At 51.4% G+C, this 21656-nt stretch overlaps 1 protein-coding gene across 24 annotated transcripts in view; it reads right to left on the reverse strand.

Moving 5' to 3' along the window:
- The window catches only part of CACNA1B (calcium voltage-gated channel subunit alpha1 B), a 268511-nt gene that overhangs the window by 133286 nt on the left and 113569 nt on the right, over nucleotides 1-21656 (reverse strand). For all 24 annotated transcript variants that reach the window (XM_048325195.1, XM_048325181.1, XM_048325175.1 and 21 more), the window contains 2 exons: nucleotides 12415-12518; nucleotides 377-492 (listed from right to left, as the gene is read on the reverse strand). In XM_048325195.1, the coding sequence (XP_048181152.1) occupies nucleotides 377-492; nucleotides 12415-12518 (220 nt within the window). The remainder of the gene's footprint in view (nucleotides 1-376; nucleotides 493-12414; nucleotides 12519-21656) is intronic.

Below are 21656 nucleotides of genomic sequence, written 5' to 3' on the forward strand. Positions count from 1 at the left end.
GCCCCTCGGGTGGGTTTTACCAGCACAGGAAGAAAGGCTGAGACACCAGCTGGGGCAGGGAGAGAATAAAGCAGAAATGACTCAGTTCCCCCTCGGTGGAGGCTTTGGGCACTCTTTTATATTGCCCTGTATTAGGGCAATTGCTTTGATCTCAGCAACAAAGTTGGCTCAGCTCCTTTAGCTTCGCTTCAACCAAACCGAGATCTTTTTGCGGTAACTTCGGTGCAAATGCTCAGAAAGAATTCCAACAAAACCAACGAGTGCTGGCTGGGCCCTCCCCAGGCTCGGCTGCACCAAGGACTCATTCTGGAGCCCATCACCAGCCCTCACTTGCCCCAAAACACATCCAACCAAGGCCAGGAGATCCCTGCCTTACCTGCTTTGAAGATCCACTCCAGGTACCCGTTGAGCTCCCGCTCGATCTGCTGCTGCCTGCGGAGCTTCAGGAACGCCCGGCGGTTCTCCACCCTCTCTCGTTCTTTGGCAAATTCACTGTGGGGAGAGAAGAGAGGGAAAACCCGTCACGGGCAGCCAGGGCAGGCACACAGCCCTCCCTCAGCATTCCAGAGGGGGGTTTGGGGAGCCTGTGGAGTCCAGGATGGGAGTAGGGGGTGGAAACCACAGCAAGGGATTTATTGTTGTCCAGCAGATTATTCCTTTGGAGCTCAGATGCTTCTCTGCCTCTCTCATCCCGAAAAAGACATGCAAAATTCCATGTGCACGCACCACAGCCAGTCATGAAATACAAATTATCATCCTCAACGCTAAAAGCCATCCTCCAGCTCTCTCCACAGCACCATCTCCTATAGAAGCACAAGAGATCAGCACTTTTCTGAGGAGATTTGCTCTTTCCTGTCAGCCTTTCTTCAAGTTTTCCCAGGCTTTAGGTGATTGTGACAAGCAGAAGTCAAGTGAGTGAGTGAGGATGGATACTCTCGGGCGGAGTTGAAATAGCCCAGATATTCTGGCTTGAGGGTAAAAATGATCCTGCTGTTTGCTAAAATCCCATGGAAAGCAAGAATCTGGATATCATCACTAGAACAGGGCAGGCAGAAAGGAAATTTCATCCAACCATCATAAAAATCCTGTCCAAGTGCATCCCGCTGGTCTAGCTAGAACGATGCTGAGGAGAAAGTGCAGCCACCAGCCTAAGACAACCCACACTGGGGCTGGGAATTGTCCCACACCTCTGGGAATTTTCTGATTCCCCACGTGAAGGAGTTCATGTGCCATTTATGGAGCTCTGAGCCAGCCTCTGCAATCCCTGGTTTAGGCACACACAGGGCTGTCTCCCACAATAGCTTTGCGTGGATAAATGTGAGATCATGAGGCTTCAGTCCCCCAGCCCATCCTAACTCCGTTGTGTCCTTCACACCCCCAGTTTACTCTTAATTAATCAGTGAACTAATGATTTTTACTAAAATCCCACCTAATCAACCCACACGTGGCTCATCAAAAGCCAGCAAGGAGCAGGAGCTGGGAGAAGAATGGGGGAAAAAGGAGCTCCAGGTGCCTGGGGCAGCTTTGCACTCACGATCTGCAGCTGGTCCTTCAAAGGTGCCACTTCTGCTTTGTTTGGCAGGAATGCGACCCACAGAGAAGGGATTGGGGGAGGACCTAACACTGATGGGGAGCTGAGCTGGAATCTTCATTCTGGCAGCACATCCCAGGCTCCTGACTCCTCTCTCCTGTCCCCACCTGCCAGGACAGCCCCTGACCCCTTCCTTGGAACAGAGGGAGTCAAAACACGGCTCTGAGCCGACAGCTCCTCCGTGGCACTCAGCACGTCCCCGGGGCGAGCCAGGATCCTGCAGTGTCAGCTGGGTCACCCCTCTTCCCTTTTGATGCTCTCATTCCTGTCCCTGCTGGTTGGGGCCAGGGACCTTCCCTCAGTCTGGATTTCTGCCTGGAGCAGGAGGAATGGGATCAGACAGCACGAGGTGACAACGTGAATTTCAATTTCCAGGCATGGCGTCAGCACAGATTTCCCAAAGGAGGAGACAACACCGGTGGGAAGTTTCCTGGAGGACCCCTGTGGGCAGGAAGGACAGCAGATGAGCCATGGCACTGCTCCCTCACCCCTCAGGAGCAGGAAAGGGAGAGCTCTCCTTGCAGAGCTTTTCATCTTCTGCCAGGTCCTGTCTGGCCTGAGGACAGTAAAAGTTACTTGTCCCTTTAATCACAACTTTATATTTCAGAGTCACAAAATGGAAAAAACCCACAAGGATCAGAGTCCAAAACCTCAAGTGGAAGGTTTGTACTTTAAAAGTGCAAGAAAATGAGGGAGAAACTGGTGGAAGTTGCAAACCTTCAGCAGTTTCTGCACAGCCACACACGGATCTCCCAAGGCACCAGTGAGGGACACTGTGAGGTTAAAGCCACCTGCACCCTCCTGCTCCCTGGAACTGGCGGCTTTGGCCACCACAGAACCCCAGGATGGCTTGGGTTGGATGGGACGTCAAAGCCCATCCAGTGCCACCCCTGCCATGGGCAGGGACACCTCCCACTGTCCCAGGCTGCTCCAAGCCCCAATGTCCAGCCTGGCCTTGGGCACTGCCAGGGATCCAGGGCCTGCCCACCCTCCTAGGGAACAATTCCTTCCCAATATCCCATCCAGCCCTGCCCTCTGGCACTGGGAAGCCATTCCCTGTGTCCCGTCCCTCCAGGCCCTTGGACAGAGTCTCTCTCCATCTTTCCTGTCAGCTCCCTTCAGGCCCTGCAAGGCCACAGTGAGGTCACCCCAAAGCTTCTCCTCTCCAGGCTGAACAATCCCAGCTCTCCCAGCCTTTCCTCCCAGCAGAGCTGCTCCATCCCTCTGATCCCCCTGGAGCCTCCTCTGGCCTCTCTCCAGCAGCTCCAGGTCCTTCCTGTGCTGGGCCCCGGGGCTGGGGCAGCTCTGCAGGTGGGGTCTCACCTGAGCACAGGGGCACAGGGGCACAATCCCCCTCCCCTGCTGCCCCTGCTGGGGCTCAGCCCAGGGCAGGGGGTTCAGGTCTGGGGCAGGTCCAGCTCTCCCCCACAGCACCCCCAGGCCCTTCTCCCAGGGCTGCTCCAGCTGCTCATCCCAGCCTGGATTGATCCCAGGGGCTGCCCTGACCCAGGAGAAGCTCCAGCACTCGGCCTGGTTAAACCTCACGAGGTTCCCATGGGCCACTGCTCGAGCTTGTCCAGGTCTTTGTCCAGGCATTGCTGGAGAAGTTGGGATTGTAACTTCCAGGAGAAGGAGATTCCTTGGGTCTCTGCCCCTTAAATTCCTTCTGAATGCTCCAGAGCTTCTGCACATTCAGGTTCAAGACTGGAGGGTCTTGATGTAGGATCTTCCTGGTGAAAGGAGCTCCATTTGTCCTTTCTCATTTCAGGAGATGCGAGAGAGGTTTGATGAAGCTGGGACTTGTTAAAAAGAACGTTTTCTATATGAAATGTAATAATAAACGATGTGTGTCTCTTCCACTCCATCCATCACCATTCAGGAGCTGAAATATTCCCCATTTGCTGCAACTGGAAAACTCCCAGAATTTCCCTTTGAGAGCTCTTCAACAAATTTCAGAACACATTCAAAGAAAGGGGAGAAAGCGATCTCAGAATGCCATATTTCATCTAAAAATATTTCAGCTGAAGTTTCCCTGCCAACTCCAAATGAAAACACAGAAAGCCCCATGGGAAGGGCTGGGAGCAGTAAATAAGTTTCCTCTTTTATTCAGCATAATTCCCATTTATGCCATTGACTTGCAAAAATCTCCCAAATCACCAGAAAGGAAAAAACCTGAGCAGAAATTTTCTGCTTCCTGTCCAGTTTTACCTCCAAGACTTTTTTTCAGAGCTGAAAAAAGAGATGGTTTGTTTTTGGGGGGTTTTTCCCCCCATGCTTTGGCCAGTTCTGGAATGTGGAATGATGTTTTTTGTGAGCGTGGGGAGACAGATTTCCCAGAGCAGCTGTGGCTGCCCCTGGATCCTGGAAGTGTCCCAGGCCAGGTTGGACGGGCTTGGAGCAGCCTGGGATAGTGGGAGGTGTCCCTGCCCACGTTGCAGCCGACTCCACAGAGACAGCAGGGACAAACAGGATCCAAAGGCAGTGCATCCATCATGGAAACCACATCCAGTCAGGCTCAAGGGGTCCCATTTTTCTTCTCGAGAGCAGCCGGTGCTTAGTGTCACCCGGAGGATGGATGGTTGTTGCTTATCACCTTGGTGGGTGGAAGAGTGAAATAAATCTCGGTGTGAAATACGCGCTGAAAGAGCCACTCCAGAGCAATTCCAGAGCCCCCCAAGCCACACCAGAGACCGAGGCAGCTCCTGAATAACCACCAGGGTCAGTAAACGTAATAAACTCATGAAATTCTAACTAAAATTCTTACAAGTACTTTATCCACGCTGGCCTTAAATTAAAAATACTGCCACAGCGATCAAAAAAAGTCAGCAGTCTTCATCCCCCGAGTGTGTGATTAGCTTTCTGTGTGACAGCAGAGAGCTGGGATGGAGCATCCTGATGCTCCTCCTGGTTGGGGTTTCGTGGCACACGCCCAGGGCGGCGTCAGTGCAAGACTGATCACATCCTGAAACCTCTGCGATTCAGGTTTGCTGCTCAGAAACGAGCCAGAAACGCTTCCCACTGGCGGAGGAGAGGCAGAGGGAGATGAGACAGCACCACTGTCATCGCTGCCGCTAATAGTGCTGGTGATTAGCGACTCGTAATTACAGCACAGGTAATTAGCTCCTCATTGAGAAGGATCCCACGTTCAGATCGCAGGAAATCTCAGACTTTACACAGGAGAGCAGCCCCCATTCCCGGAGCTGAAGTGTTGTTCAGAAAGCAGCAGGTCTTGGAAGGACTTCCAGCCACTCCTGGAAAGCAGCTGTGAAGAACTTTGGGAATTTTAAGTCTTAAAATTAACATCTTAAAAAAAAAAAAAAAAAAAAAAATCCAGTGAGTTTTTGGATTGGCTTCGTCTCCAGCCCGAGTATATCCAAGGAATGCGTAAAGCTGAGCCTGGCTGGCAGGTGACATCTCGGGGGGACAGCCAGTCCTGCCTGGAGAAACGCAGCCCTCGGGAGTGGAGAGGAGCCAGAGCAGGAGCATCCAAGTGCGGGAGCGCTGGCGAAGGGAGCATCCAGGACTGCAGGTGGTGGAGGGAGCTCCTCACGAGCCGAAACCATCGCATCTCCAGGTGGAGAACCCGAACTGGCCGGGACAGGAGTCGGTGTGTGGTAGCTTTGCTGCTGGAAGGTGGAGCCGTGCCCGGGAGCTGTCGGCAGCCTGGGAGCATCCCAGGGAGGGACAGGCTGGAGGCAGGAGGTGGCAAACAGCGGCTCCCGGGCTGTGTGACAGAGCCACGGCAGCAGCTGCGGACAAAATCCCGGCTTGTGCTCCTCGGGGGCTGCCTGGATGAGGGGCTGAAGCGTTTAAAGTTCCTCTCGTGTTTCGCTCAGCAAGGAAGGACCCTCAAAACACGCTTGGTGCCGATTTCCCGCTGAGGTTTGAGCCAGAGCAACGCGCAGGAGGAATTTCCCCGACGATAGGAGAGATGAGTGCTGAGGGCTTTGCAAACACCTCGACGCGTGAGGGTCTTTAAGGAGAAATGGGTGCTGATGCCTTTGAAATGGGTTTTAATGCCTCCCCCAACCTCAGGTTTGTTGCAGAACCCAGACAGTTTGAACTCCTGAACTTCGGGGTCACAGGAGAAACGGGTCTGAATTTCTGCGCTTTGGGGGCACACGAAGCTGCTGCAGTTGTGGGATGAACTTCTGGTTCTGTTCAAGTTTCTACTCCCAGGACAAAGCAGAGGCTCCAGGAAATTCAAATCTAGGTCTCCTGTGTATCATTTTTATATTCCAGGCTTTGATTTCCAGTGTGGCTTAAGAGAAGGGCAAATAAAGCTGGGAGGATGCTGCTGAGTTAGAAATACACCGTTAGAAGTCAGAAACTTGGCTCAGGAAAGAGAAATCTGATTATATCCAGGAGTGAACAGAAAAGCAGTGCCATTTCCAGCTGCCTGGACATGACCCACAGCTGGGAAGGTGCAAACCCAAGAGGACAAATCTTAGCTGGCGTAGCTGGCACTTTGCACCCACAAGGGCTGCAAACAGAACGACAGGAGAGCAGCAAAAACACGCCCCATAACATCAACTCTGTACCACAGCAAGGATCAGGAGAAGTTCAGGATGTGCTGACTTTGATTATTCTCATCCACAGACAAAATGCTCAGAAAATCTGCAGGCAAAACTAAAAATAATTGGATGCCTCTGCCTTACTGCTCTGGAAACATGAATAGAGATGAATGTGGTGTGATGCGAAATCGCTGGTTTCAAATAGTTCCAAAATCCAGACCAGGTCACCACTGAACACAGGCAGAGCATCCTGATTGGAAAGGCCATGTGGAACAAGAAGAAAAAACATGGAAATGCTCCTCATTCGGGCAAGGAAAAAGCCTGAGGGAGCTGAAAGGATGCACGGGGCACAGGGAGAGCACACTGAAAACTGCTGGAATGGGAAACCAAACAATGGCTTCACCTGAAAAGCCAGAATGAATATTTTAGAATTCCTTTATGCTGGTGGCGGTTGGCACCTCTAAGATAAGTTTTCCTGCAGTTTGCTGAGAAGTCAGAGTTGATTAAAGAAGGAAAGCCCAGAGGCCTCAGCTGACTAAGCTCTGTGGCTCCTCACCCACCCCAGGCTGTCCCATCAGCTGCTTGGAATCCCAAAGATTTTTGTTTCTCTTTCACCTGGAGCTGCAGCCAGCCAGGATCCCACTGGGAAAGGTCCAGACTGAGCCCAAAGAGCTGCTTAAGCCATCCCAATATCCAGTGCTGAGGAATAAGCACTGGCTCCATCAATCCTGCACAGGGAGAGCTGCTCCTGCTTCCTCCTAAAGAGGGGAAAACTCAGCTGTCCTCCAGCAGCTGATAAGGGATGAAAGTATCTCGGAGAGATTGATCTCTGAGCACCAAGCCAGGCTTCAGAGTCACTTTAATCACTGCCACAGCAACAAGAGGCTCCAAATGCAGGCCAGGTATGGGATATATCCTGGATTTCTGGGAAGAAAAGAGGAACACCACAGAGGTGAAGCTTTCAATGCATCTTCCTCCCTCCTTTCCTTTGTCTTTACGTTCAGCTTGTGCCAATTTGACTTTGATTCCACCTAAGCTGCTTTGAAAAGCTGCAAGGGCCACAGCTGGGCAAACCTGGCTGGAAGGAGGCACCAACAAAGAAAAAGGAGTTCAAAAGCCCCATTTATCTCCTCGCCTCACCCTGCTGCAATTGTGGGATGAACTTCTGGTTCTGTTCAAGTTTCTACTCCCAGGACAAAGCAGAGGCCCCAGGAAATTCAAATTTAGGTCTCCTACGTATCATTTTTATATTCCAGGCTTTGATTTCCACTGTGGCTTAAGAGAAGGACAAATAAAGGGAGTCCAGCTCTCCTGGACTAACCAAAACCACAGAAGGAGCAAAGGACCCACATTCAGTAGGATCAGTCACTGCTCTCTGCCCCCTTCCTGCAAGAAGCACACATTTCTCCCTCATTTCACATTTGCAATGATGGCTTTGTTAAAAAGGGTGATGAGCAAAGAAAAAGGAGAAAAAAAATCTGCTTTTTTGTTCTCTTTCCCCTCCCTTTTAAGCACAGCCTTGGACCAGACTAAAAGCAAGGAGAAAGGCAGCAGAATCTCATCTCTTTCCATGCTGCAGCTCTTCTGCTTCAAATAATTAACACCAGGCAAAGTCAGATCCCAGCAGGAAACGGTGAACGCGGAACAAATGTGCAGGGAAATGAAGGATTGTCCCTGTAATGAGGGGAAGGAGGACAGAAGAACACTCTGCCATCGTGACAAATTAATCAGCACCGCTCTCCTCCGGCCTCTGCATGTCTTGTTTTATGATCTCAGTCTGGCAGAAGTCCTCAGGATGGGAAAACTTGTCATGAAATTCAGCAGAGCGAGTCCCCGAGCCAGCCATGCTCAGGGAGGTCAGGATGGGGCTCACAAGGAGCTGCTCCAACCCCACAAAAACCCCAGGGAGCCAGGGACAGCAGTGACACAAAGATCCCCCAGGGAGCCTGGAGCACACCTCAGGGAGGGTGTTGGATGGGATGAAGCATCCAGGCTGCTCAGAGAAGGATGAGAAGAAGAATTAAAGCCCTTTTTTCCCTGCCCCATGTCCCCCTGCAAGGTGCCAGGGGCTGTGTCCTCTGCCAGGCTCCCAGTGTCACAAAGCTGCTGCACCCATTCCAAATGCCTCCCCGCAGTCCCTGCCCCTCGTGATCCCATAAAACACAGGTGTGGCACATCCAGGTCAGAGCAGGTCTGGGGAGAACCCAGCCCAGGCCCTGCGCAGACTCCCCACGCTCCGAGATCGTAGCCAGAGGAGTAAACCCCGGCAACAACCATCACTCTTCACTGCCTGGGCTGGAAATACCTCAGGCTCCACCATAAATATTGGAGGACACGACAAGCAGCATTTTTCACACTCGAGAGGTGCAGACTCCCAGGATCCCAATGCATCATTCCGGGAGCGTGGCCTCTCTGGCCAAAATTCCAGCTGTCTCGCCACCCTCGACGCTCCCCCCGCCCCGCCCGAAATCCTGCCAAAAGGCACTTAGCCTGGAAATACGTTCAATCATCCTCCTCCCAGCATCCCAGGATAACATTTATCCTCTTTGCATTGTGTAATCCAAAGCATCAAAACAGTTCTCCCATGTATTGTGTGGCATCAGCCAGCTCATTACCGGGCAGGATTAATACCCGAGCTGTAGGAAACTCCGTAATTCCAGCAGCCTGTGGAAAAAAAACTGGGAGCTGGGATGAGGGGAGGCTGAGGGCTGGGAGGGGAACAGCAGCAGGAGGAGGAAAACAGCATTGGAGTGGCTGCTGAGGGAGGGAACACCTGGAAGCCAAGGTGGGAATGGGGTGGGGATGGGGATTGGGATTGGGATGGGTGCCCAGTCCTTGGGGGCACAGGACAAGAGCCTGAGAGCAAGAAACCAGGATTAAATCAGAAAAAGCTCCACTGTGGGGCAGCGCTTCTCAACTCCACGTGGGGATTTTTCCCTCCTTGCTGCAAACCACGGGCAGAGTTCAATAAAAAATTCATCAGGATCATCCCAGGGTGTTTTGTGGTCAGAAGTGAAGCCGTGACATCCCAAGCAGCAAATGACCCCCGTGTTTAAGGGACACGGGAGGGCAGCTGGGGTCAGCACTTCCTGACGTGGTTTGCAGTCAGAACAATCCCATGGTGCCACCAGAGGCATCCAATCTTTTTTTTTTGTGGAAAAGCCGTATTCTGTTTTATTGCTACCAAAGAGTTTACAAAGGATCTAATAAAAATAACCTCCTGCTGCAGCCAGCACAGAAAGATGTTCCCAGAGAAATACATTATGGATACAAATTCCTAAACATTTTCACCGCTGCAGTTGTTCCACTCTTACCAAATGCCACCTCCATTTCTGGGAAGCAAAGTGCCCCAGCTTTCTGGAACAGGGATAACATCACCAGAAGGGCTGGAGGGATGAGCCAGCAGAGCTTCAAAAGCAGGTGTCAAGTCTCCTAATTCCACCTAGTTTTCAATTATTTATGTTTGTCATTTATATTTTCCCTTTTTTTCTGTGTGTCTGTGACTGGGGAGTCACCCCAGCACAATTCCCAGCCCATGTTCTGAATTCCAGAATTCCACAAGCTGAAGAAAATGAGCTCCTGGATGTTACTGGTATCAAAAGGGAGAGGAATTTCTCCTCCTGCTCCTGCTCTCCTGGGCCTGTGCAGTCCTGAGCTCCCAAATCAGCTGTGGCACTGAGCAAAAGCTCCTGCAGAAGGAAATAATCTGTATTTTTCTGCTCTGTTGGGTTCAGCAGGGCTGCTGAGTTTTGTCAGTTCACGGAAGAATCAAGCAGCAGGGAAGGAAAATGGAAAGGGAGGGAATATAAAGTGAGGAGCAGAGGGGGAAAACCCCCACGAGGGACACAGAACCACTGCTCCAGAGCAGATGGGGTGCTGACTCCTGCTGGAGAGCCCCAGATATCCCATAAAAACCAACTAAACTCCCTGGATTTCAGGAGCTGTCTCCATCACAGCTCCCTTGTGCACCTCTGACCACTCCAGGAAAAGTCTCAATTCCCCTGGAAAACAGCCCAGTATTTCCTGTATTTCTGGGATACAATTTCTGTGTTTTCTGGTGAGATCCAGCCTGCCAAGGGGGAGCCGATCCCAGTTTCCCCAGTCAGAGCTCCGCCTTTGGCACTGGGGGGAGCAGGTGCAGCCCAGCGTCCACGGAGAGCCCGACATCCCTGTGGCACCACCAGGAATTCCTGAGCTCCCCGAGATTGGGGTTTATATTTATATTCTGATTTTCCCAACACTTCCACATCCCCCTGGCACTTCCCTGCCTTTGCTGCTGTTACAGAATCACAGAATCCCTGAGGTTGGAAAAGACCTCTAAGATCAGCAAATCCAGCCATCAGCCGTGTCCTCAAGTGCCACATCCACAGGTTTTTTGAACACTTCCAGGGATGCTGACACCCTGGGCAGCCCATGCCAAGGCTCTCCAAGCCTTCCCATGAAAACTTCTTTCTTACATCCAACCTAAACCTCTCCTGGCACAACTTGAGGCCATTTCCTCTCATCCTGTCCTATAATTCCAGAGGGATCAGCAGAGAGGGTAAGTTGTTTGCTCTTTGTTCCAAACCAGGTTTCATCTCTTGTTGCACATTTTGGGAGTCTGAGGATGCCACTGGGGTCAATTTTCCAGGATTTGTTCAAACAGGGCCTCCCCACCCTCACAGGGAAGGATTTTTTATACATTTTATGCCTTTTTCCTTCCCTGCTCAGCACCTCCAGGCCCACCAGGAGCCCTGCACCCCACACCTGTGCTGTGATGTTTATTCCCTCAGCCTCTCCCCAGGAATTATTCCAGGCAAGGACGTCAAACCACTGGGTGAAACAGAAATTAAAAGCTCCCCTCTGTGAGGCAGATTTTCTCCTCCTCACCGCTGACAAAGGGAAGCCTGCACAGAGCTGTGTTTTTACATTTATAGAATATTCATATTTTGCCCCAAGCAACAAGAGGCGTTCAGGAGAGTCAGGCAGAGGTCTCCAGCTCCTGCTCACCAAACTCCTTTGATTCTAGCACAAAGGAGCAGGAGCCTGCAGGATTTGGGGTTGGTTTTAAATCGCACGGATCGTTTCAGCCAGTGTGGGCTGACCCCAGTGTGGAAGGAGGGAGACAAGGCACCTGATGAAGCACATGTAGAGGGTACTCCCTTTAAATCAGCCATCAGACAAAGCCTCTGGTACACCAGATGCTCTATAAGTGGCTTTGATCAGTTATTGATCAGTTCTAAATGGCTGTGATCAGTTATTGATCGTGATGATTATTCCTGAGCTGAAGGGTACGACACAGCCTCACCCACAGCCCTCTCCCCTCCTCAAACACCACCACACTGCTGCCCACAGCCTGTGCTTTGAGGAGGAAAATAACAACAAAATAATACAAATCAGCATTGGAAACGTTCTTTGGAAAGCACTTTCCTTTCTCCAGTCACTTTAAAAAGCTGCAGCACTGAACAGCTTTTACCACACGGCAGCAGCAATTCTTTTTCCTTCCCCTGCTGCCAAGAGGCAGAAAAAAAAATCCAGATTTTAATACATCTCTGTGATCTCAATCACCTGCCTGATCTCAGAAGAAACTCAGGCAGAATGAGGTGCCAAAGTCCGAGAGCTTTATAGCCCTGGAGTGTGTTAATTGCAGATCCCATCTCCCCAGATGCTGGGAATGTTCCAGCCTCACGCTTGGCACCTTGATTCCTGCAAAGGTCCAAAGCCAAAACTCAGCTGCAACAAACACCGAATCCCTGGCTGACCCCTGGGGTTTGAGCATCAAGGGACCAGCGTGTCCCCAAAATCCAGACATTGGCTCAAGCAGGTAGAGATTAAACAAACAAAAGAAGGCAACAAAAAAAATCAAACCTGAAAAAACAAAGAACAACCACCAAAAAAAAAAAAAAGCCAAAACCTGAGATCTTTTAACTGCCTTGGGTTTGAGCTTCCCCTTTCCCCAGGGGTTGCTGCATTATCAACATTTCCATGTCCCACTCCAGCCTTTTATTGGCACCAGCAGGCTCCTGATGGTTTTTCAAGGCAGCACAGAAGTGTCGGCTGCACTGACCCAAACCAGCCTAATTCCAGGAGTTCACTTAACTCTTGGGTCTGGATTCAGAGTCATCTCAGTTCAGGGTTTTTCACCAGCCTGTCCCCATCCTAGGGCTCTACAGAAATATTCCCTGCAAGGAGAGGATGAGGTAGGACATGTGGGAAGGGGACACAGTGAGATGTGTGACCCATCTCTCCCAGTAATATCACCCCCCAGTGCTGAAATCACCACATCTTCCCATTCCATATCCAGGTGAGGACAAAAAGTCGTTGCCTTACCCTGATAAGACGCCCAGCACCAAGTTGAGCATGAAGAAAGAGCCAATGATGATGAGAGGGATGAAGTAAAGCCAATTCCAGGTATTTCCTGCAGCGTCGTTTGTCTGGAAACAAAGGGAAAAGGGAGAGACAAACACAAGTATTATTTCACCTCAGAATGAAAACACCACACAGAACCTGCAGGGCAGAGGAGATTCCCCTTGGAATTCCATAGGAGGGTCCACCACTGATGTTCTGGTCAGTTCTGGTGTGTTCACCAGGTGAAATTCCAGCCAAAGCACTGATTCTCCCAACATCCACACCACGGTTTATCCTTAGCTCCAGTGAGAAGATCTCTCAGATCTCTCTGGCAGTGACCTGATGAGGGGATCGAGGTGACCTGGGTGTGAGGGGATGTCCTGGAGGGCAGGAGGTTCTGCTGAGGGATCAGCCCAGGCTGGACCCATGGGGGTCACAAGCAATGGGCTGAGGGTCAGCAAGGGTCCTGCCCTTGGGTCACAGCTCCAGGCTGGGCCAGAGGGGTTGGGAAAGATGGGAAAGGCCCTGGGGGTGCTGTGACAGCAGCTGGACATGATCCAGGTGTGCCCAGGTGGGCAAGAGGCCAGTGGCAGCTGGGCTGTCCCAGCCATGGTGTGTCCAGCAGGACCAGGGCAGTGCCTGTCCCCTGTGCTGGGACACCTCAAATCCTGTTTGACATTGAGGGGCTGGAGCGTGTCCAGGGCAGGGAATGGAGCTGGGAAGGGGCTGGAGCACCAGGAGTGGCTGAGGGAGCTGGGAAAGGGGCTCAGCCTGGAGCAAAGGAGGCTCAGGGGGGACCTTGTGGCTCTGCACAAGTCCCTGACAGGAGGGGGCAGCCGGGGGGGGTCGGGCTCTGCTCGCAGGGAACAGGAACAGGAGGAGAGGGAACGGCCTCAGGCTGGGCCAGGGGAGGCTCAGGGTGGATATTGGGGAGAATTCCTTCATGGAAAGGATTGTCCAGCCTGGCACAGCTGCCCAGGGCAGTGCTGGAGTCAATCCCTGGAGGGATTTAAAAGCCGTGTAGCGGACATGGGTCAGTGCTGGGGGAATGGTTGGACACCACCTTAAAGGCCTTTTCCAACCACAGCTCCAGGCTGACTCTGCTGCAGGACCAAACCACATTTTTAGGTGGCCTAGGCCTGTGCAGGCTCTCCAGAGCAGCCTCCTCCCTGCCCACCTCGGCTCTCCCTCCCCCGGGCTCAGCATCAGCCCCGCATTTCCATCTGAACCGAGCCATTCCTGGAGGGAACCACAGCCTTCCCTCCAGCCGGGCTGCAACTGAGCCCAGAATCTGCTCACACATGGACAAGGAGTCCACAAGAAACCCGGGATCTGTGGAATGATGGAACTGCACATCTGCTGGCTGAGCACCTCGGGCTCCTGTCAGCCAAACCCACCCTGAGGCGGCAGCAGTGGGAGACGAAGGGGAGGGAAGGGTGGTGGAGTTCATGACAAAGTTTCTGCATTCATCAGCCTCGAGGGAGCTCTTTGGGGAAGTGCTGAGAAGGAAAACGCCACATGGCCATTGACAGAATCCCAGTGCTGAGGAAAATGCAAATTCCTCTCTTGTGAGGAAAGAATGCAGCAATCTGAGGATCTGGTGTTGGGCGTAAGGGAAAGGGAGCAGAAAGGAAAGACCTAAACACATTCTCCTTGTCCTTCTCCCTCTTCCTGCAGGGGGTAAAGAAATCCAGGAACACCGAGCTCACCTCCCTGCCCAAAGGCAGAGCCCCCAGAGAAGTGCTCAGACGCCAACGGGCAAAAACTGCATTAATTCTGATATTGGTGCCTTTGACTTATTATCTGTGGTGCTTTTTGGTCACTGTGCCCAATCATATTCCCAAGAGTAGTTTTGCTTGCAGGATTCACAGAGAGAAGCACTTTAAATGTGCTTTGTTTCAGCTGTGCACACACTTGGTGCCACCTCAAAAAGTCTGTGTGTAAGAAGTCACCCAACAAAGAGCAAACCCCACGATGTCAGAGCATTTCTCACAGGTGATAACATTTAAAAGTAAATACAAGTATTTGTATTTACAAACACAAGTGATTGCCCCCTGGGGTTTGTTAATAGGGTGCAATTCTGCACCGATCCTTCCTCCAGGAACAGGCTGCAAACACGATACAAACATCTCTCCAAATAGCAAACACCCTCAGGAGTCTCTGTGTCAGCTGATCAGTGACTCAGAGGAGAGGAATGGGCACTCACAAACCCCCCTGCTCAAGGCAGAACCAGCACGGCAGGGACAAATGGATCTGAGGAGAAACAGGCTGGGAAAATGGGAGCAGAAATGCAGGGAAAGCTCTGAGCTGCCCAGTTAGGGTTTTGAAGGTTTGGAATATCTGACATCCCACCCCACTTCTTCATTCCCTGTTTTGTCTTCCCAGTCCTCTCTCTCTTTGCTTTCAGCTCTCTCCTTGCCCTGTTCTCCATCTCTGCAGATGGGCTCGGAGGGAACAAGGAAACTCATCCTCAGTGCTTCCTTCCCACCACAGGAGGGAAAAAAGAGCCAGTGATGATGAGAGGGATGAAGTAAAGCCAATTCTAGGTGTTGCCTGCAGCACCATTTGTCTGGAAAGAGAAAAAAGGAGGAGTGGGGAAGTGCCTGGGACAGGTTTTTACATTTAGGGGCCATTCTTCAGTTCTCATCTTGTCAAGCAAACATCTCTGGTTGGAGCAGGCAGATCCCATTCAGGGAGGGCTCCGTGGGTCCCTTCCAGCTGAGGATATTCCATGGTTCTGCGAGGCTGGGAATGCTGTCAGCCAGGCAAGGGGGGCCGCAGAGCCCGTGGGGAGGAGCTGGAGGAAGGAACAGATGGGAGAAGGGGAAACCACATAAACATGCAGAGGGAGCGCAGCGGGTTCACTGCTGCCAAACGATCGTTTATCGTTTATTTATCCATCTGAAGCCCAAACTTGGCGACAGATCCACAACTCCATGCCACGATCAAAGCCCTTAAAAATGAAATGTGTTGAAATACAAGCAATTACCCAGCCTTCCCTGAGCCTTTGCTGGGTTCCCTTCTGCTCAGGGCAGGGCAGGGCCTGGCTCTGTTTGCTCTGCCTTGCTCCCAGGGATCCAGGACAAACTCCACTTTGGATACGGTGACAAACACCAGGCAACAGTGGTGACAAACTGCTCCTGAAAAAGCAGAGCCTTCATGGATGTGCAACACCTTTCCCAGTGCTCCCAGGTGAGCTGGAACCCAAGCACAGAGTACAGCACCCGCTCTGCCACGGGGAGATGCTTTAATGGCTCAAAAGCTGTTTGCTGCCAGGAAAACCAAACCCCTTCCCTCAGGGAAAGCCCCCAGAGTCCCACAGGCAGCTCTGTCTGCCCTGAGCCCTCCATCCACTGAGCTCCAGGCTCACTCATTAAGCAGCAGGAGCCAAGAGATCAAATCAATTTGTATGTTCCGGCTACAACATTTCACTGCTGTAACATCTGCCTGCCTGTCAGTGCCACTTGAGCCCACAGAGACATAACAGGAGGGCAAGAGAAATGAAATACTTGACAAAATGTGGCAAAATTACATCCTGAAATTCAGGAGGGGCTCACAGGTGCCTCTCACGCTGCTCCTGAGCCTTGTGGTTAAAAACAGCCACGGGGCTCTTCACAAGAACCTCCTGAGCTGTGCCCACACCTGGCCCCAGGAGTGCCCTGGGCATGGAAAGATCCACGTCCCCTAAATGTGATATCACAAGACTCCCACAGCTGCACGGGGGGAAACTGAGGCATCCAAGGGACACTTGCAGGGCCACTGTGATCTCCACCTCAAGCATGAAGCCCACATGAACTCTCCAGCCCCTGGAGTGCTCTCCCTAAAAAGTCTCAGCTCTGTTCAGCCCCTGGCTGCTCCCACGCCCTGACCTGGCACTTGAGCAGGATGCACCCAGCATGCTAAACTCTGACCTAAATCCCCAAAAACCTCCCTCCAGCCTGTTCCAGGTGCCCCTGCTCCATCAGCCACCCTGGAGCTGCTGTCCCTGCTCACAGCTGGGTGCAAAGGACAACATTTCTGTGTTCACTCCACACACCCAGGGGCTCTCTCCTCCCTCCACATGCAGTGCTGGTGTCCCCAGGCAGTGACAGCACGGCCACCCCTCAAGGTGCAGGGATCTGAGGGGAATTTTGTCAGCTGTAGCAAACTCAGAAGCCAAAGGCTGCTGTCGCACAGGGAGATTAATGCCCTGAGCTGGAGAGGGGGGTGTTCTCCAGCACAGCACACGATGCTTCCCACCACCAGGCCTTTTGTGACTCGTCCAGCACAGAGCAAGGCCGGGATTAATCCTCACTTTGTGTCTCAGGCACGCAGAGCTGTGTTAACAAGGTGGCAGCTGTGTCTGGTTATTAATTCATTTCAAGATCTGTTTCGAAACAATCGACTTGAAAGCAGCCAACTGCTGCTGGCGCTGTGCTGCAGAGCCCGGAGATGCTTTTGTATCTCCTTTCATCTCCTCTCCTGCAGCACTGGCCACTACCCATGTTCCGAGAGCTGCTCCAAGGGGAGTTTCCTCATCCCTGGAAGTGTCCAAGGCCAGGTTGGATGGGGCTTGCAGCACCCTGGCATGGTGGAGGTGGAATGAGGTGATCTTTAAGGTCTCTTCCCACCCCAGCCAGTCTGGGATTCACACCCTGGAGCTCCTCGTTGCTGCAGGACCAGCAGCAGCTCTGCTCCAGCCCCATCCCATCACCAGCAAATGACCAAAAAAGCCTTGCCTGCTCCAGCATCCTTCTCCCAGCCCATCCCCATCCCTTCACTGGCTCTCCAGGCTCTCTGCCTGCTTTCAACTCCTTGCTGCCCATCCCCAGGGAGACTCAGATCACCCCCAGATCCCACTGCTGACTCCAAACTGAGTTTGGGGCTGATCAAAGGGAGCAGGAGCTGCTTTGGGAGGGGATGGAACTTCACTTCACATAAAATAACCTTTAATGTGAAAGACAAACAATTAAGGGGCTGCCATGCAAATGTTTCCAGAGCAGGGGTCAATAAAGGGATTTAATTTGACAGGTACAGCCAGGCACCACGGACCATTTGCTTTTACCGTGTTTTTAATCAAAATACAAAACACAGCACACCTCGATTTACTCATTGAAGCTAATCAGTGGCACAGCCTGACTTATTCAGGGCAATTAAAGGGTAATATTCCCTTAGTTAAGTGCTTTTGCATGGAGGAGAACTCTCGGCTGTCTTGGAGAGATGAACTCTCTTTACCCTCCATCTGATTTTTCACAGCTCTCTCCTCACTATTTCTGATAATTAGCAAAGCTATTTACAGGTGATTTATTTCTCTCTGCTCCTATTCTTACATTTAAATGAACGCAGAAATTGCTAAGAATAAAATCAAAAATGTGCCAAGCACGTACAAGAGCAGTGGAACCTGCCTTATGATGAAAACAGAAGGAGAAAAAAAAGCTTTTTTTTAAAAAAAGGCTTTCATTTTTTCAACCTTCTGTAGCCTTTCTGACCCACAAACACCACCAAGCCCTGCCCTGAGAAGGTCTCTGCTGCAATCCCCAGCCTCACAGGGGGTGAAACTGGGGCACAGCCAGGTAAAAGTTGAGCTGCTCCCACGTTCCCCAGCACAGCATCGAGAGAAATCTCATTTCTCAAGTGCTGACCCCATGTGCTGCTCCACAGAGAACACACCAGGATCTGCAGAAAGCTTTTCCTTTCTCTCCCCATCCCAGTTTAAATACAATTTCGGCTCGAATCCAGCCCAGTTTCTCTGGTTTCTGACTCTCAGATGTTCCAGCCCAGTTCAGGGAGCATCTGGTGCTCAGCTCTGCAGGGCCTGGACAGCTGGGGCAGCGCTGCCCATGACCCTCCAGAGCCAAATTCAGCTGGCACAGGAACGTCCCCACGGATGCTCTGGGGCTGTGCCACTCCCAGGAGGGAGATGGCAGAGCCTGGGGTGCTCTGTGGGAAGGATAACACTAAAATGGGATTGTTAATGAAATTAGTGGTCGGTCCAAACCGTGCTCTGAGTACAGCCAGGTGAGGCTGGGTTGGGGTTCAGAGCATCCCCCCAGTTGGGATCAGTGGGATCAGGTGGGTCAGAGCAGGTGCCACTGCATGGAAAGGGGGGAATTAAAGTAAAAGAGCCCCCAACAAGCTGCAAGGAACTGGGAGCCAAGCTCAAACACCAATTCTTAGGATTCTGCGAGGAAAACCCCTTAGCTGGAGGTTTCCATGGCTGGAAGTGGGACAGGTGGGATTTCAGGAAGCTCTAAACTTCACACAAGGTCCAGACAACAATTTCCCAGAAATCACAGAATCACAGGTTGGAAGAGACCTTCACGATCACCGAGTCCATCCCATGCCCTAACACTGCCTCAACTGACCCATGGCACTGAGTGCCACATCCAATCCTTTCCTAAACACATCCAGGGACGGTGACTCCACCACCTCCCTGGGCAGACAATTCCAGAACCTTATCACTCTTTCAGTGAAAAACTTTTCCCTAACATCCAGCCTAAATTTCCCTTCGTGCAGCTGGAGACTGTGTCCTCTCGTTCTGTCACTTGTTGCCTGAGGCTGGTCTTAAGCCACACCAGGGGGAATTTAGGCTGGACATAAGGAGAAAACTCTTCACTGAAAGAGGGATTGAGCACTGGAAGGGGCTGCCCAGGGAGGTGGAGGTGTCACTGTCCCTGGAGGTGACACTCAATGCCATGGTTTAGTTGAGCAGGTGCTTGTTAGGTCATAGATTGAGACCATCAAGTCCAAAGGTCTTTTCCAACCTGATTTTGTGAGTCCGTGATCTGATCTCCTCCTAGAGCACATCACAGCCGTGCCTTTGTGGTGGGTTTTGGACACCAGGAAAGATCCCATGGCTGAGAATGTTTCCTGGGAGCCCTTTGGGATGGGGGCAGCAGTTGTGGGAAAAGCCTTCAGAGAGCCCCCAGTGGCCTCTGCTCTCCCCTCACACCAGAGCCCTGACAAAGCCTGAACTCCCAGGAAGAGAACCCCAAACCCCCGGCACATTTACTCAAATCTGTGTTCCTGAGAAGATCCTCTCTCTTTGGAGTCTTTGAGCTATTCCACTCCTCCTTTCCACCTTCACACACACCTAGATCACCACCCCTTTAGGATTCACATTTTCCACCTTTTATTTCCTGTGACAGAACTCAGAAAGTCCCCGGAAGAGTAAAGGGAGCTGTAATTCCCTCAAACACATCAATCCAGAGCCAGGCTTTCCTCTGAAAGCACCCAAATGCATAAAATCAACCCAAATACCAGAAGACTCCAGGTAAAATCCTCAAAGCTGGCAGCATTTGAACTCTGTGCAATAGCAGTAGATGTAGGGACACGTTCTGACTGTAGCTGTTGCAGGCAATAATAACGTTAATTCAGCCAAGTTTAAATAGAAGCAAATCCTCCCCTTTGTTTCTCCCCTTCTCCAGAGCTGGGGAGGCTGGAAAAGCAAAACCACTGCTGGTTTATGCCTTGATCCAAAGGTTTATGGCACCAATATATCAATACATAAATATGCTAACAGGGCTTCTTAATAAAAAATTCATTCTCTCCCCAGCTAGCGTGAACTCACTCAGCTGCTTTATTCATGAGCCTGCCTGGCACTGGGAAAGCTCTGCCACCGTCAGAAATAACAGGCTGGCCAAGGGACTCTACCTCTTTTTGAATGCTTTTGTTTTTATTTCATAGCCTCTCCTCCCTTTCTTTTATTTTTTACCAGCTGCTCCTGGTGGGGACAAGTGAGGCACATTTAGGGTGAGGAAGGGCAGGCCTCTGGCTGGGGTTCTCAAGAGGAAGTTTTGCCCCAGCAAACACCTGCCCAGCCCCTCTCTGAGCCCCACGGGGCACTTATCTGGAAGATAAGGAGGATTTAAGGCCAGGTTAGATGGGGCTTGGAGCACCCAGCTCTGGTGGAAGCTGTCCCTATCCTCAGCAGGGAGGTTGGAACGAGATGATCTTTAAGATCCCTTCCAACCCAAACCATTCAGTGATTCTCTGGTGACGCATTTCACACATTTTACCACAAACCTGAAAGCCACAGAGCTCACAAGACCAAGGAACTCCAACAGCTTCACAGGACGTGACTCAAGCTCAGCTGCGACAGGGGCAGCCAGTTGATCCAGCAAAACTCCAAATATTCTGATTCCCACCAGCAGTGCCTCAGTCACCCATCTTCAGCTTTCTCTGAGCACACAGAACTTGCATTTTCGGGGAAGGGGCACAAGGAGAGCACAGGAGCTCCTGGGGCTGGGTTGTGCAGTTGGAGGGAGCACCTTGAAAAGCAGGTTCTGCTGTTGAGCTTGGAATTCTCATCGAGCACAAACCATTCAATGCCTGAGAGAATTCCTGTGTGAGTCAAGCTGCACCTGGAATAAGTTCAGTGCTCTCTGCATGTGCTTTTCTTACTCTGCAAAGGCTTCAGCTGTCTAAAGAGTCAAAGCTGGCCCCAAATGTGCTCCAAAGGTCCCGAGAAGGGAGAAATATCCACAGGAATAATTGTATGAAACACAGACACACATTTAGAGCCCTGCTCAGTTTGGCTGCTCAGGGACACACAAGATTTCCAGACAAGGATCATTCAGGCCCACTCAGAGATTTGCTGGTCTAGTGAGTAGATGCAGAATTAACTTTTCCTGCCACTCAGCAGCCCCTGGGCCGTGCAGCCCCTCGGTCAGCAGGGCAGAGCCAGTCACACGGAGCGATTCCCAGAGCACCACAACAACCCAATACTTCATCATTTTCTGGCTTTGAGCAGAGGAAATTTTGGGGCAAGGCCTAAAATCACTGCAAATAACAACAGCCCTAAGAATAATGCCCAGGCTTCCTCATCATCCTAATGCAGATCCAGGTTCCTCCTGATTTTCCCTCTAAACATCGCCAGCAAAGATTCCTGAGAAGTTTTCAGCAGCAGGAAATTGGTTGAATGAATGAAAGCCTTGATTCCATCACATAAAATCATAACCATGGGCTGCTGTTACACACCTGCATTCTGCAGCAGAGGACTGGGAATGAGCAGAGCATTGATTTATTTAGGTTGGGCCCACCTTCTCATTCTTATCTTCTAATGAGACACCTCCAACAGCTCAGACTTTCCTTAATTATGAGCAAAAAAACATCCTTGTGGATAAATCTGCAGCTCAGGAGCTGGAGCTGAGAGCTCAGTCCCACAGAATTCAGAGCACAGCAGAGCCCCCGAGGCCCAGCAGCCCTTTGTCAATGCAATCCCTACTCAGAACAAGATTCCAAAG

The sequence above is a fragment of the Corvus hawaiiensis genome, chromosome 21 (assembly GCF_020740725.1).
Source record: "Corvus hawaiiensis isolate bCorHaw1 chromosome 21, bCorHaw1.pri.cur, whole genome shotgun sequence".
Lineage (NCBI taxonomy): Eukaryota > Metazoa > Chordata > Aves > Passeriformes > Corvidae > Corvus > Corvus hawaiiensis.